This window comes from Chlorocebus sabaeus, chromosome 14 (genome assembly GCF_047675955.1).
Source record: "Chlorocebus sabaeus isolate Y175 chromosome 14, mChlSab1.0.hap1, whole genome shotgun sequence".
Taxonomy (NCBI): domain Eukaryota; kingdom Metazoa; phylum Chordata; class Mammalia; order Primates; family Cercopithecidae; genus Chlorocebus; species Chlorocebus sabaeus.
This window is the reverse complement of record NC_132917.1, coordinates 58008747-58022845: the sequence shown is the minus strand read 5'-3', so window position 1 is coordinate 58022845 and position 14099 is coordinate 58008747. Positions and strand designations below refer to the sequence as shown.

General features: G+C 35.3%; 2 protein-coding genes across 13 annotated transcripts in view; one reads left to right on the top strand and one right to left on the bottom strand.

The window, feature by feature from the left end:
• The window catches only part of FANCL (FA complementation group L), a 77598-nt gene extending 63795 nt beyond the window's left edge, over nt 1–13803 (top strand). For 4 of the 9 annotated variants that reach the window (XM_007970554.3, XM_007970552.3, XM_007970550.3 and 1 more), the window contains 6 exons: nt 7248–7398; nt 9593–9676; nt 10036–10081; nt 10164–10245; nt 11451–11567; nt 12902–13012. In XM_007970554.3, coding sequence (XP_007968745.3) covers nt 7248–7398; nt 9593–9676; nt 10036–10081; nt 10164–10245; nt 11451–11567; nt 12902–13012 — 591 coding nt within the window. Of the gene's footprint in view, nt 1–7247; nt 7399–9592; nt 9677–10035; nt 10082–10163; nt 10246–11450; nt 11943–12901; nt 13013–13263 lie in introns of those variants that run through there. The other 5 variants (XM_007970553.3, XM_007970551.3, XR_012095294.1 and 2 more) reach the window with 4 other exon arrangements.
• The window catches only part of VRK2 (VRK serine/threonine kinase 2), a 104583-nt gene continuing 103571 nt past the window's right edge, over nt 13088–14099 (bottom strand). For all 4 annotated transcript variants that reach the window (XM_073023013.1, XM_007970544.3, XM_007970545.3 and 1 more), the window contains one exon: nt 13088–13706. Coding sequence is in view for 3 of the 4 variants with exons in the window: in XM_007970544.3 (XP_007968735.3) it covers nt 13368–13706 (339 nt within the window). In the remaining variant the exon portion in view is untranslated. The remainder of the gene's footprint in view (nt 13707–14099) is intronic.

The following is a 14099-nucleotide window of genomic DNA, read 5'->3' as shown; positions in this document are numbered from 1 at the left end:
AAGAAAGCCAGTGGTAGATTGATAGGGATAGCATTGAATCTATAAATTACTTTGGGCAGTGTGGCCATTTTCACAATATTGATTCTTCCTATCCATGAGTATGGAATGTTTTTCCATTTGTTTGTATCCTCTCTTATTTCCTTGAGCACTGGTTTGTAGTTCTCCTTGAAGAGGCCCTTCACATGCCTTGTAAGTTGTATTCCTAGGTATTTTATTCTCTATGTAGAAATTGTGAATGGGAGTTCACTCATGATTTGGCTCTCTGTTAATGTGTATAAGAATGCTTGTGATTTTTGCACGCTGATTTTGTATCCTAAGACCTTGCTGAAATTGCTTATCAGCTTAAGGAGATTTTGGGCTGAGACGATGGGGTTTTCTAAATATACAGTCATGTCATCTGCAAACAGAGACAATTTGACTTCCTGTCTTCTTATTTGAATACCTTTTATTTCTTTCTCTTGCCTGATTGCCTTGGCTAGAACTTCCAATACTGTGTTGAATAGGAGTGGTGAGAGAGAGCATCCTTGTCTTGTGCTGGTTTTCAAAGGGAATGCTTCCAGCTTTTGCCCATTCAGTATGATATTGGCTGTGGGTTTGTCATAAATAGCTGTTATTACTTTGAGATATGTTCCATTAATACCTAATTTATTGAGAGTTTTTAGCATGAAGGGTTGTTGAATTTTATCCAAGACCTTTTCTGCATCTATTGAGATAATCATGTGGTTTTTGTCTTTGGTTCTGTTTATGTGATGGGTTACATTTATTGATGTGCTTATGTTGAACCAGCCTTGAATTCCAGGGATGAAGCCAGCTTGATCATGGTAGATAAGCTTTTTGATGTGCTGCTAGATTAGGTTTGCCAGTATTTTATTGAGGTCTTTCGCATTGTTGATGTTCAGGGATGTTGGCCCGAAATTTTCTTTTTTTGTTGTTCCTCTGCCAGGTTTTGGTGTCAGGGTGATGCAGGCCTCATAAAATGAGTTAGGGAGGAGTCCTTTTTCTGTTTGAAATAGTTTCAGAAGGAAAGGTACCAGCTCCTCTTTGTACCTCTGGTAGAATTTGACTGTGAATCTGTTTGGTCCTGGGCTTTTTTTGGTTGGTAGGCTATTAAATACTGCCTCAATTTCAGAACTTGTTATCGATCAATTCAGGGATTTGACTTCTTCCTGATTCAGTCTTGGGAGGGTGTACGTGTCCAGGAATTTTTCCATTTCTTCTAGATTTTCTGGTTTATTTGGGTAGAGGCGTTTATAGTATTCTGTGATGGAGGTTTGTATTTCTCTGGGATCAGTGGTGGTATCCCCTTTATCATTTTTTTTAATTGTATCTATTTGATTCTTCTCTCTTCTTTATTAGTCTGGCTAGTGGTCTATTTTGTTAATCTTTTCAAAAAACCAGCTCCTGGATTCATTGATTTTTTTGAAGGGCTTTTCGTGTCTCTATCTCCTTCGGTTCTGCTCTGATCTTAGTTATTTCTTGTCTTCTGGTAGCTTTTGAATTTGTTTGCTCTTGCTTCTCTAGTTCTCTTAATTGTGATGTTAGGGTGTCAATTTTAGATCTTTTCTGCTTTCTCCTGTGGGCATTTTGTTATAAATTTCTCTCTAAACACTGCTTTGGCTGTGTCCCAGAGACTCTGGTACGTTGTGTCTTTGTTCTCATTGGTTTCGAAGAACTTACTTAATTCTGCCTTAATTTTGTTATTTACCCAGTAGTCATTCAGGAGCAGGTTGTTCAGTTTCTATGTAGTTGTGCGGTTTTGAGTGAGTTTCTTAATCCTGAGTTCTAATTTGATTACACTGTGGTCTGAGAGATTGTTATGATTTCCATTCTTTTGCATTTGCTGAAGAGTGTTTTACTTCCAATTTTGTGGTCAGTTTTAAAATAAGTGCGATTTGGTGCTGAGAAGAATGTATGTTTTGTTGATTCGGGTGGAGAGTTGTGTAGATGTCTATTAGATCTGCTTGGTCCAGAGTTGAGTTCAAGTCCTGAATATCCTTTTTACTTTTTTGTCTCGTTGATCTGTCTAATATTGACAGTGGGGGTGTTAAAGTCTCCCACTATTATTGTGTGTGAGTCTAAGTCTCTTTGTAGGTCTCTAAGAACTTTATGAATCTGGGTGCTCCTGTATTGAGTGCATATACATTTAGGATAGTTAGCTCTTCTTGTTGCGTTGATCACTTTACCATTATGTAATGCCCTTCTTAGTCTCTTTTGATCTTTGTTGGTTTAAAGTGTGTTTTATCAGATACTAGTATTGCAAACCCTGCTTTTTTTTTTTTTTCTTTTTATTTGCTTGGTAAATATTCCTCCATCCCTTTATTTTGAGTGTGTGTGTGTCTTTGCACGTGAGATGGATCTCCTGAATACAGCACAGCAGTGGGTCTTCACTGTTTATCCATTTTGCCAGTCTGTGTCTTTTAATTGGGGTATTTAGCTGGTTTACATTTAAGGTTAATACTGTTATGTGTGAATTTGATCCTGTCATTATAATGCTAGCTCGTTATTTTGTCCATTAATTGATGCAGTATCTTCATAGTGTCGATGATCTTTACATTTTCGTATGTTTTTGCAGTGGCTGGTACTGGTTTTTCCTTTCCATATTTAGCGCATCCTTCAGGAGCTCTTGTAAGGCAGGCCTGGTGGTGACAAAATCTCTCAGGATTTGCTTGTTTGTAAAGGATTTTGTTTCTCCTTCGCTCATGAAGCTTAGTTTGGCTGGATATGAAATTCTGGGTTGAAAATTCTCTTCTTTAAGAATGTTGAATATTGGCCCCCACTCTCTTCTGACTTGTAGGGTTTCTGCAGAGAAATCAGCTATTAGACTGATGGGCTTCCCTTTGTGGGTAACCCGACCTTTCTCTCTGGCTGCCCTTAACATTTTTTCCTTCATTTCAACCTTGATGAATCTGACCATTATGTGTCTTGTGGTTGCTCTTCTCAAGGAGTATCTTTGTGGTGTTCTCTGTATTTCCTGAATTGGAATGTTGGCTTGCCTTGCTAGGTTGGGGAAGCTTTCCTGGATAACGTCCTGAAGAGTGTTTTCCAACTTGGTTCCACTCTCCCCATCACTTTCAGGCACACCAATCAAATATAGGTTTGGTCTTTTCATATAGTCCCATATTTCTTGGAGGGTTTGTTCATTTCCTTTTATTCTTTTTTCTCTAATCTTGTCTTCACACTTTATTTCATTAAGTTGATCTTCAGTCTCTGATATCCTTTCTTCTGCTTGATTGATTTGGCAGTTGATACTTGTGTATGCTTCACGAAGTTCTCATGCTGTGTTTTTCAGCTCCATCAGGTCATTTATGTTCTTCTCTAACCTGGTTATTTTAGTTAGCAATTCCACTAACCTTTTTTCAAGGCTATTTGAGGCTATTAAATACTGCCTCAATTTCAGAACTTGTTATCAGTCTATTTGTTCAAGGTTCTTAGCTTCCTTGCATTGGGTTAGAACATGCTCCTTTAGCTCAGAGGAGTTTGTTATTACCCACCTTCTGAAGCCTACTACTGTCAATTCGTCAAATTCATTCTCTGTTCAGTTTTGTTCCCTTGCTGGCAAGGAGTTGTGAACTGTTGGAGGAGAAGAGGCATTCTGGTTTTTGGAATTTTCAGCCTTTTTGTGCGGTTTTTCTTCATCTTCGTGGATTTATCTACCTTTGGTCTTTCATGTTGGTTACCTTCATATGGGGTTTTGGTGTGGATGTTCTTTTTGTTGTTGTTGATGTTGTTGCCTTCTGTTTGTTAGTTTTCCTTCTAATGGACCCCTCTGCTGCAGGTCTGCTGGAGTTTGCTGGAGGTTCACTCCAGACCCCATTTGCCTGGGTATCACCAGCGGAGACTGCAGGACAGCAAAGATTGTTGCTTGTTCCTTCCTCTGGAAGCTTCGTCCCAGAGGGGCACCCTCCAGATGCCAGCTGAAGCTCCCTTATATGAGGTGTCTTTTGACCCCTGCTTGAGGAGGCAGTCTGTCCCTTAGCAGAGCTCGAGTGCTGTGCTGGGAGATCTGCTGTTCTTTTCAGAGCCAGCAGGCAGAAACATTTAAGTCTGCTGAAGCTGTGCCCACAGCCACCCCTTTCCTCAGGTGCTCTGTCCCAGGGAGATGGGAGTTTTATGTATAAGCCCGTGACTTGGCTGCTGACGTTCTTTCAGAGGTGCCCTGCCCAGAGAGGAGGAATCTGGTGAGGCGGTCTGGCTATAGAGGCTTTGCTGAGCTGCAGTGAGCTCTGCCCCGCTCAAACTTCCTGGTGGTATTGTTTACACTGTGAGGGGTCAACCACGTACTCAAGCCTCAGTAATGGTGGATGCCCCTTCCCCCACCAAGCTTGAGTGTCCCAGGTCTACTTTAAACTGCTGTGCTGGCAGCAAGAATTTCAAGCCAGTGGAATTTAGCTTGCTGGGCTTCATGGGATGGGATCCGCTGAGATAGACCACTTGGCACCCTGGCATCAGCCCCCTTTCTAGGGGAGTGAATGGTTTTGTCTTGCTGGTATTCCGGGCGCCACTGGGGTATAAAACTCCTGTAGCTAGCTTAATGTCTGCCCAAACAACCACCCAGTTTTGTGCTTGAAACCCAGGGCCCTGGTAGCGTTGGCACTGGAGGGAATCTCCTTGTCTGTGGGTTGTGAAGACAGTGGGAAAAGCATATCTGGGCCAGAGTGCACCATTCCTCATGGCACAGTCCCTCATGGCTTCCCTTGGCTAGGGGAGGGAGCCCCCCAACCCCTTGCGCTTCCCGGGTGAGGCGATGCCCCACCCTGCTTCGGCTTGCCCTCTGTGGGCTGCACCCACTGTCTAACCAGTCCCAGTGAGATGAGCTGGGTACCTTGGTTGGAAATGCAGAAATCACCCGCCTTCTGCCTTGATCTCGCTGGGAGCTGCAGGTCAGAGCTGCTCCTATTTGGCCATCTTGCCAGCCACCGAGAATGTCGGCTATTTTTATTTTTAAAAATATTTTTTAGAGAACTCATCTCCCTGCAAGATACTTATTGAATTTTGATTTTAATTTTGGCCATATTATTCCTTGGTATTTGTGGTGCTGTATATAAAGTATTTAATTCCATTGGTAATATTTAGAAATAATGTATTTTTTTTCAACTTGGGGAAAAAATTCAAAATAAGGGTTTTTAGTGATTTAATGGACAAAATAAGCAGTTTGAGAAAAAACTATTAGTTAATCACATAGCTTACTGATATAATAGTTTTGATGTCTATCCCTTAAGTTCATTGAAATCGCTAAGAGAAGTGTTTCTGTGTTGAACTTGTTACATTTTTGGCCTTTCTTTTCCCCATCTGGAATGTAAAAATACTGTTTAATGTATATACCTCAAATGGCTAGCTAGTAAAATCATATAATGACTTTTAGGGTTTAAAATTCGCTTTTTCTGTAATTACCAAGTAACTTTTAGTTCCAGGGATGTTTTGTTTTTGGCTGTTTTCTTAGTTAAAAATGTATCTTTTTCTGTTCAAAATGCAATTAGGATTTTATTTGCAGTTGTGCATAAGAGAAATGGATAATGCCATTGGCAATAAATAAAAGATGCCACTGTGAAAATATTTTGTAACCTTTTTTTGGCAAGGGAGTTAACGTTTTCTTGGGTGTACAAAGGACTAGGTAGTTAGGGATTTTAAGTACATATGTAGAAACAGATGGAGAGAGAAAGGAGAGACAGATACACTATTGTACTGATTTTAAAACTAGCTTCTTGGGAGTTCAATTTTCTGATTTCTGGATTGTATCATCTTAACTTTTAGATAAGTAAAGCATAATAGAAGAGAGCAGACATTATACCGTCAATATCCTCAAAGGTTATTTTTCAGGTATTAGGCTCTAATTCCTACTTCGCACCACTATTTTTTTTTTTTTTTTTTTTTTTTTTTTTTTTTTGTGAGACGGGGTCTAGCTCTGTCACCAGGCTGGAGTGCAGTGGCGCGATCTTGGCTCACTGCAACCTCTGCCTCCTGGGTTCAGGTGATTCTCCTGCCTCAGTCTCCCAAGTAGCTGGGACTATAGGCGTGCACCACCACGCCCAGCTAATTTTTGTATTTTTAGTAGAAACAAGGTTTCACCTTATTGGCAAGGATGGTCTAAGACTATCTCTTGACCTTGTGATCTGCCCACCTCAGCCTCCCAGAGTGCTGGGATTACAGGCGTGAGCCACCGCACCTGGCCCACTTTTTTTTAGTATGTATAGAAGGTTAGGACAGTTGAATCCAGCTCAGTGAAACTGAGCCATGAATTCATCCAAGTGTAAACCTTGACTGAAATGACAAAATGGGATGGGTTTTCCTTAAGTATTAGGTATAAAATACATGTTTAAGGAAGTGGCTAGTTTCTTTTCATCTTAGGGTGTATCATATTCTTAAATTATTGGTGTGGCCTGTTATTTCAGATTGAAAACATTTGTAGTATGTGACTTTACATTTTGCTTACTTGAAACAATAACTAAACCCTGAATTCTTATTAAACTATTTTGATTGATTTTATATCAAAAGTATTTAGTAAGCAGTTGTATCTTTTAAACATACCACATGGTTTTATGGGAAACTCTTTTGTTTAAAAATTGTTTTTAAAGTCAGTGATGACATTACTAAAATTTAGTGAAACTATATTTAAGCTAATTCCTATAGAGAGGATTAAAATATGAAATGCTGAATTTAGAGATTGGCTAAAAGTTAAATGTGTAAAAACATCGTTTGTACCTTCTGTTTTAATTCTTTGAAATTGTGTAACACCTTTTCATATTCTTTGCCTGATTAGGTCTCCAACGTTTTTAGTAATATTTAAAGATAATCTCACTAAATTACAAATAGCACCGCATTTAACTTGATTGCTGCAGCAAACATGAAATTAAGATTTTCATACTAAAATTGTATAGACACTTTGTACAGGTCCAATGTTAGCTATATCATGTACATTAATATTTATTAAAGTTGTGTGTACATACATCTTGTAGTACTCATTACTATTCCATACATGTAATATATCAAGCTTTATAATAAAAATAATTATGATTTTTAAAAAAACCATTCTTTCTCAGGTGTATAGTGTACTGTCAATAAAAAATAATCCTGTTAACACTATAGGAAGAGATGTGAAGCAGGGAGAGTTGACTCCTGTTTACTGGAGTCTACTTTGTAGCTAAAATGAAGCAAAGCTTAAAATTTCTAAATTGAGTGTATTTTAAGTAAAATATTATCTGCTATTGGTAGAGTGCCATATAACTTATTCAACTTTCATTTTTTTACAGAGCTCCTTAATAAGCATTTATAGTCAGTTTTTGGCAGCAATAGAATCACTAAAGGCATTCTGGGATGTTATGGATGAAATCGATGAGAAGACCTGGGTACTTGAGCCAGAAAAACCTCCACGGAGTGCAACAGCACGTAGAATTGCATTAGGTAGGGACAAAGAGGAATAAGGGCTTGTTTTTAGGTGTTTATTTTGTATTACTTATGAAAATAAATCTAACAATGACAGTTGGACCCAGACTTCTTTATATGAAGTCAACTATTACAATTTTCTGGTATGAACTTTTTTTTTTTTGCTACACTTTTAAATATAAATATTTTAGGTGAAAAGAAGTACTGAGGTGTTTCATTATAAAAGGTGATGATCCAATGGAGGTAACATTCAGGAGTAGTGTTTAATTAGCTGTTAATTAGCACAGAAATCGTGGAACAGGTAATTCAAAATTTACATTACTTAGAACAAGAAAAAAAGTGTTAGAATAATGAAGTCTTCATTTGTGAAACTTAGAATCTTCTAAGATTAATGTGCTTAGATCTGGGAATATTTTCTGTTAGAAATACAGAGGAAGATAAAAGAACTTGCAGTAGACCATGCCACTGGAAAGAATTTGTAGTTTTATGTGTTTTCTTCCCTACAAATATATGAAATTTATGAGTGAGATATGGTATAATCATAAATACCTGTGCAGTATTATATTCTCTTGACTATAAAATGGTTATGTATTTTCTTTATAAGTAAGCAAAACATAAAGTCACTTTGAGTTCAGCCTCTCAAGATTTTAGATAAACTATGTTTAAGCTCACATGAAATACCATAGCTAGTTTTAAGATACCCATTTCTTTCTTTTTTGATAAATAGATACGTTGTTCAAGGGTATTTTGAAATTCTGATGTGAATCACATCCAAGTTAGTGAGCAGTTTTTATACTTTGTACCTAGGTATAATATAGATTATCTGGGGGGAGAATGTGACATGCATGGTATTATGAGAAGAAAGTATACTTGTACAGCAATTCTACAAATAGTATTGTTACTTTCCTGGTTTCAAAAAGTCTAACCATATTTAATTTGGAGTAATTAACCAAATTATGCTATATTTGTGAACAAGTAGATACTAAGAATGAAAATATTTTCTTCAAAGAAATGTAGTTATTCATTTTTTTCATGGCCCCATTAAAATAATTATCAGGTTATGATTAAATATATTTTTCATTCAGCATAAATCGCCTAATTTTTAATTCATTCCCTATTTACCTGTTAGCTTCTTTTTTCTCCTCCAGGCATGACTTGCCTTCTTAAGACACAGTTTTGAACAGGGAATGGAAAAATTAGTTAATATGCCCATATTAAATGAAAATACTGTCTGGAGCCATTACTAGATGACATTGTTGAGGGCTAATAAGAGATTTATGTTCATAGTAAATAATGTGTTACCAAATGAGATTATAACTTTTTGTATTTTTATTTTTCTCATTGAATGGCTAGTCATTTTTTTCCATTAATGACCTCTTTTTGCCAGATGTGCAATAATTGCATTTATGTTGATGTCAGCCTCAGTGAAAGGCTTATTTTACTGTATAGAATTTATCAAGACATTTTTTACCATGAAAATGAAATCCAAATTGATCTTAAGCAGTTACACTATGTACCTTCAAAAAATAGAAGTAAAATTTCTGAAACTTATGCTGTAGTCCAGTACAGTTAAAATTTATAAAAGAATCTAGTGCCAGTTTTCTTAGGTCTTATGAAATTAGGTTACTTATTGTTTTGGTTATTAATGAACAGTTGCCAATGTGAGTTAAATATTTTGTTAAATTATAAGGGAGAGTTTCACATGCAGCAAAATAATTCAGAAAATGCTTTTATAAATTTTTATAAAACTTGAATCTTTAATGTTTGTTTTTACCATTTACTGTATTGCTGGTCTTTTTACATTTGGCCATAGTTCTATGAAATGTAAACTTTTTCAAGAAAGCCATGAAAAGTAATTTAGGTAATTATTTCTTAAACATGTGACTTGTGATAGTTTTGATATTAAAGACTTTTATCACTCCACAGAACATTTTTATTTAAACTTAAATACAGTTGACCAGAATTGCAATCTCATTAAATGTATCAATTTGTTGATTGGCTGAAATTTAAGATCCCTTTAATGATAATCATATCAACATTACTTCTTTTGGTTAAATTATAATATTTACCATTACAAAAAACTACATAACATTTTGTTAATCTTTCCGTGGGTATACAGTGAAATAGGTAGCCAGACCAACACCTTTATTTTGTATTGGCTTGTTTGATGAGCTGTTCTACTTCTAAAATATTTAATCTTGTTTCATTCCAGGGAATAATGTTTCCATAAATATAGAGGTAGACCCCAGGCATCCTACTATGCTTCCTGAGTGCTTCTTTCTTGGAGCTGACCATGGTATGACATCTGAGACTTAAACGTTTTTTAATAGACTCATAAAATCCTTGCCTACCATTGTTAAATTATTAGACAATATTAGTATATTAATGGTAGTTTTTATTTTTTTAATTTTTTGTCTGAGACAGAGTTTTGCTCTTGTTGCCCAGTATGTAGTGTAACGGCTTGGCTCACCGCAACAATGATAGTTATTTTAAATGAAAATGTCTCAGCATTGTGAACTGTATAATTTTTTTTAACATAATAAATATAATTTTGATTTTTTAATCAAGTAGTTAAGAAACATTCTGTATCAAATGTGGCTTTACAAACCAAGAGTAGAGCATGCAATTATTAAATTTTTTTTTTTTAATCTGAAGTGGTAAAACCCCTGGGAATTAAGCTGAGCAGGAACATACATTTGTGGTAGGTACCTTGGCAATATAATTTTTACTTTTTGGTGATTTTACAAAGTTCATAGCATAATTTTTTTTCCCCATGCTTTCAGGGATCCAGAAAATAGTGTGCTACAAAACTTGAAAAATGTTTTAGAAATTGATTTTCCAGCTCGTGCTATCCTGGAAAAATCTGTAAGTTTTATCAGTGCTTTGATATTCCAGACAGTATTGTATAATGAAGTTTAAATGCTTCTCTTAGTGAAAAATGATACGGAAGAAGGAGGGAATTGGCAAAATATTATAACACAGACTTCTGAACTGCATCAAAAAACTTGTTTACCTTTGATTGGTTGTTAAGTACAATTGTCTCTTGGAACAGGGGGATTGATTTCCAGGCTGCCCCAAAATCCAGACGTTGAAGTTACACAGTTACCCTGTGGGACCCATATATAGAAAAAAGTAGGCCCTCTGTATACACAGATTTCAGATAAACACAGGTTCTGCATCTTGTCAGTACTGTAGTTTTGATCGGCATTTGGTTGAAAAAAAAAAATCTGTGTATAAGTAGACCTGTGCAGTTCAAACCCATGTTATTCAAGGGTCAACTGTACACTTTTTTAATGATCTTCAGCAGTAAAGCCATTAATGACAGTCATTTATTAAAAATAAGGAGAAAGGTCCAAAGTAGCTAATGAAATGTTTGGCTTTTCTACACAGTCTGTTTATGGATGGCTGAAGTACTGATTAGCTTGATATAAGTGTTTGTGAAGCAGTATAGTTTCTCAAAATTGAATAGATACCACTATATTGCAAAAATAATAAACTTAGAATTTACTTTTGACAAGGCTGCTAAGGTTGTAGACTACTAAATGGTGGTTTCTTTTTCCTTTAGTTACAGAATTGTGCTGTTTACTAATTACTAGCTAATGTCAATTCCTATCTTTAAATACTATCAGGGACATTATATCAATGTATGATATGGGAAAATGCCCAAACATCTTGCCAGCCAAAAATGGATTCTCTTTTTTAGCCTAGCTGTGTATATGTGAGTGAAAAAGGAAACATTCTACAGTAGCTTTGCTAGGTGTTAAATAGTAATGTAATTATATTTCCTATAATACAGCAATATAGTCACTTTTATAAAAAGTGTATTTATACAACATTCTTCCTGATCTTACCTTGTGTTTTAAACACATAGGTGACTTCATATTCTAAAATAGGAGAATTGTAATGTTCCCAACATAAAAGGTAAATGTTGAGGTGATGAGTATCTTAATTATCCTGATTTGATAATTAAACATTGTATACATGTATCAAAATATCACACATACCCTCCCAAATATGTACAACGAATAAGTGAGACACATATGCTTTTTATAAATATTTTTCTTTTGAAGGATTTTACTATGGATTGTGGAATTTGTTATGCTTATCAACTTGATGGTGCCATTCCTGATCAAGTGTGTGATAATTCCCAGTGTGGACAACCTTTCCATCAAATATGCTTATATGAGGTAAAAAATAAAAACATTGTCAAGACTTTCTTCAGCTAACACAACCTCGGACGTATTCCTGTTTGAAATACACAGAATCTAAAATCTGTTTAGTCAATAGTGACCCTCTCTTTTGCCATTAACTCCTTTTACCAGTTTATTCCAGATGCTTATGTGCTTCATTTCTTCATCACAGTTACTAATGAGTGGAGAAATGTCCTGAAATATCCAAGAAGGGAGAAAATCTATCCAGAATATATTCATGGACTAGCTTATTGACACACAACAAATTAAATTGATGGTACATTGGAATCTTTCTATAATATACCTTGTTACCACAGTGTAAACTTCCTAGATTTACCCAAGGTGGAGGTGGTTGAAAGTGGCAGCAATAAAGTGAAAATGAAATTAGCACTATGTAGTACTTATTACTTTTCAGGCTACATTTAAGAATAGAATATATCCAATAATACTGCTTTTCATGTTGAGAAGAATGCCTTTTGTGATCTGAACATCTCACAGCACTCAGGCAATGCCACTTTATTTACTATATGTGAAATCTACTTTCATTCCTGTCTGTAGTCATTTGCTTCACTTAAGGGCCTAGCTGATAGATGATAAACTGTGTGCACCTATATACAGAACACCGTGCAATTGTATGTTGCCTTCAGTTTCAGCCTTCCTTTATATCACATCTTTACTTTTGTGATTAGAGGTAGCAGTTAGTGCCATCTGTACTTTGCCAATGGAGAACTTAGGCAGACATCTATTTACCTTATATAAAATCAAAATATCAGGTCAAATTACAGAAATACTCTAAGGGAACACATGCTTTCTTTTGTAATTATGAATATTCATTTAATTTTAAAAAATTCACTGGCTCATGCTTGTAATCAATGGGTTGAAAATTAACCTACTGTTAGTGATTAAGACCAGAACTAAGAAGGAAATTTTCAAGAGCCTATAGTATCTTTTAACAGCAGGAGTTGTTAATTTGTGATTAATGGGTTTAGGGAAGGTCTATGAACACCAGGAAGTTGTATGCATTATTTTTATGTATATCTATTCTGGGGATAAAGAAAATGCATAATTCTCATCAAATTCTTAAAGGAGCCCATAATCTGGTTATAAACCAGTGGTTTAGACCTTCAATTCCATGTTGATTTCCCTTGTTGTTCAACATATCAATAGTCTGCTATTGGCTCAGGAAATATACCCCTTACTCCTGCAAAACAAAAAAGCAAAGTCTTCTGGAATAAAAATATAATGCACTTTAAAACAAAGGGAATAACATTTGGAGTATCTGTAATTTGAAATCATGCTGACGCTTCTCCTTTATCTTTTAAAATTTGCAGTGGCTGAGAGGACTACTAACTAGTAGACAGAGTTTTAACATCATATTTGGTGAATGTCCATATTGTAGTAAGGTAAGCAAATTGTTAATCACATCTCATAAAATGTCCTAGCTTTCAATAATATGTTCTAGAATACAGATCTATATAGTATATCAGCTTATCTAAAACTTTTGAAACTCATTATTCTTTATTTTTCAAATTCTCTGATCAAAAACATTACACTCCTTTTCTAGATTTCCTAGGTGATCTGAAACTTCAGAAAAGTGTTTTCCAAATTGTACTATGACACTATTTCTAGTATGAAGCAATTTTATGTTTTAGAGTGTCCATAAACTTTCTTAAAATATGTTCTCTTTTTAAAGCCAATTACCTTAAAAATGTCTGGGAGGAAACACTGAAATAAGAATATAACATTTTGGTGAAGAGCTGGAAACTTAAAAAATTATCAAAAGGAATTTTGATATCTTCAGAGAAAATATAAAGCAAGCAATACTAACATCAAAAGGACAGGTATGATGATGCCATAATAATAAATATCTGTGTTTGTCTCTTCGCTAAGAGTAAACTGGGAAATTGTAGGCCAAAGTCCAGTTGAACTTTCTGTGATCCCCGTGCTGACTGTGGAAGTGTATTTATACCAAGATGGAGATCTTGACTTCTTGAATATATCTGGACTGGTAAAATCTTGATGAGGTTCATAAAATGACTTTGGGAATTGTCTATAGTTGAATTTTTGTGGGAAACTGTTTGCTTCATTCAAAAGCTCTTGAGACTCTTGATATTTCTCTCTTATCCTTGTGCTTTCCTATGGAAAAAATACATGTATAGTTTGTTAGATGTGAGTTATCCAAGTATTTATTTTGTGTAATGTATAAGAATGCTAAATAAAATGTTATACAATATCAAGTTTTTGCGTGTTATTTTTACTGAGAAGTAATTTTTAGGTAAAGATCTTAGATTTTAAGATTTACACTTTTTGAGAGTTTATAAACATCCAGCAAACAAATCTAGATATAATTTGAGTGGTTCTTTTAAACCACATAAGTGAGACATCTCTTAAATAATTTATAATCATCTAAAAATGGGATAGAATATGAAAAATGAATTTCCTTGGCAAAACCAAAAAATTGGGCTTAATCTTAAAGGTGTAAGATAGCCATAATTAGAAATATTTTGGTCATTAATGTGATTCTTAACC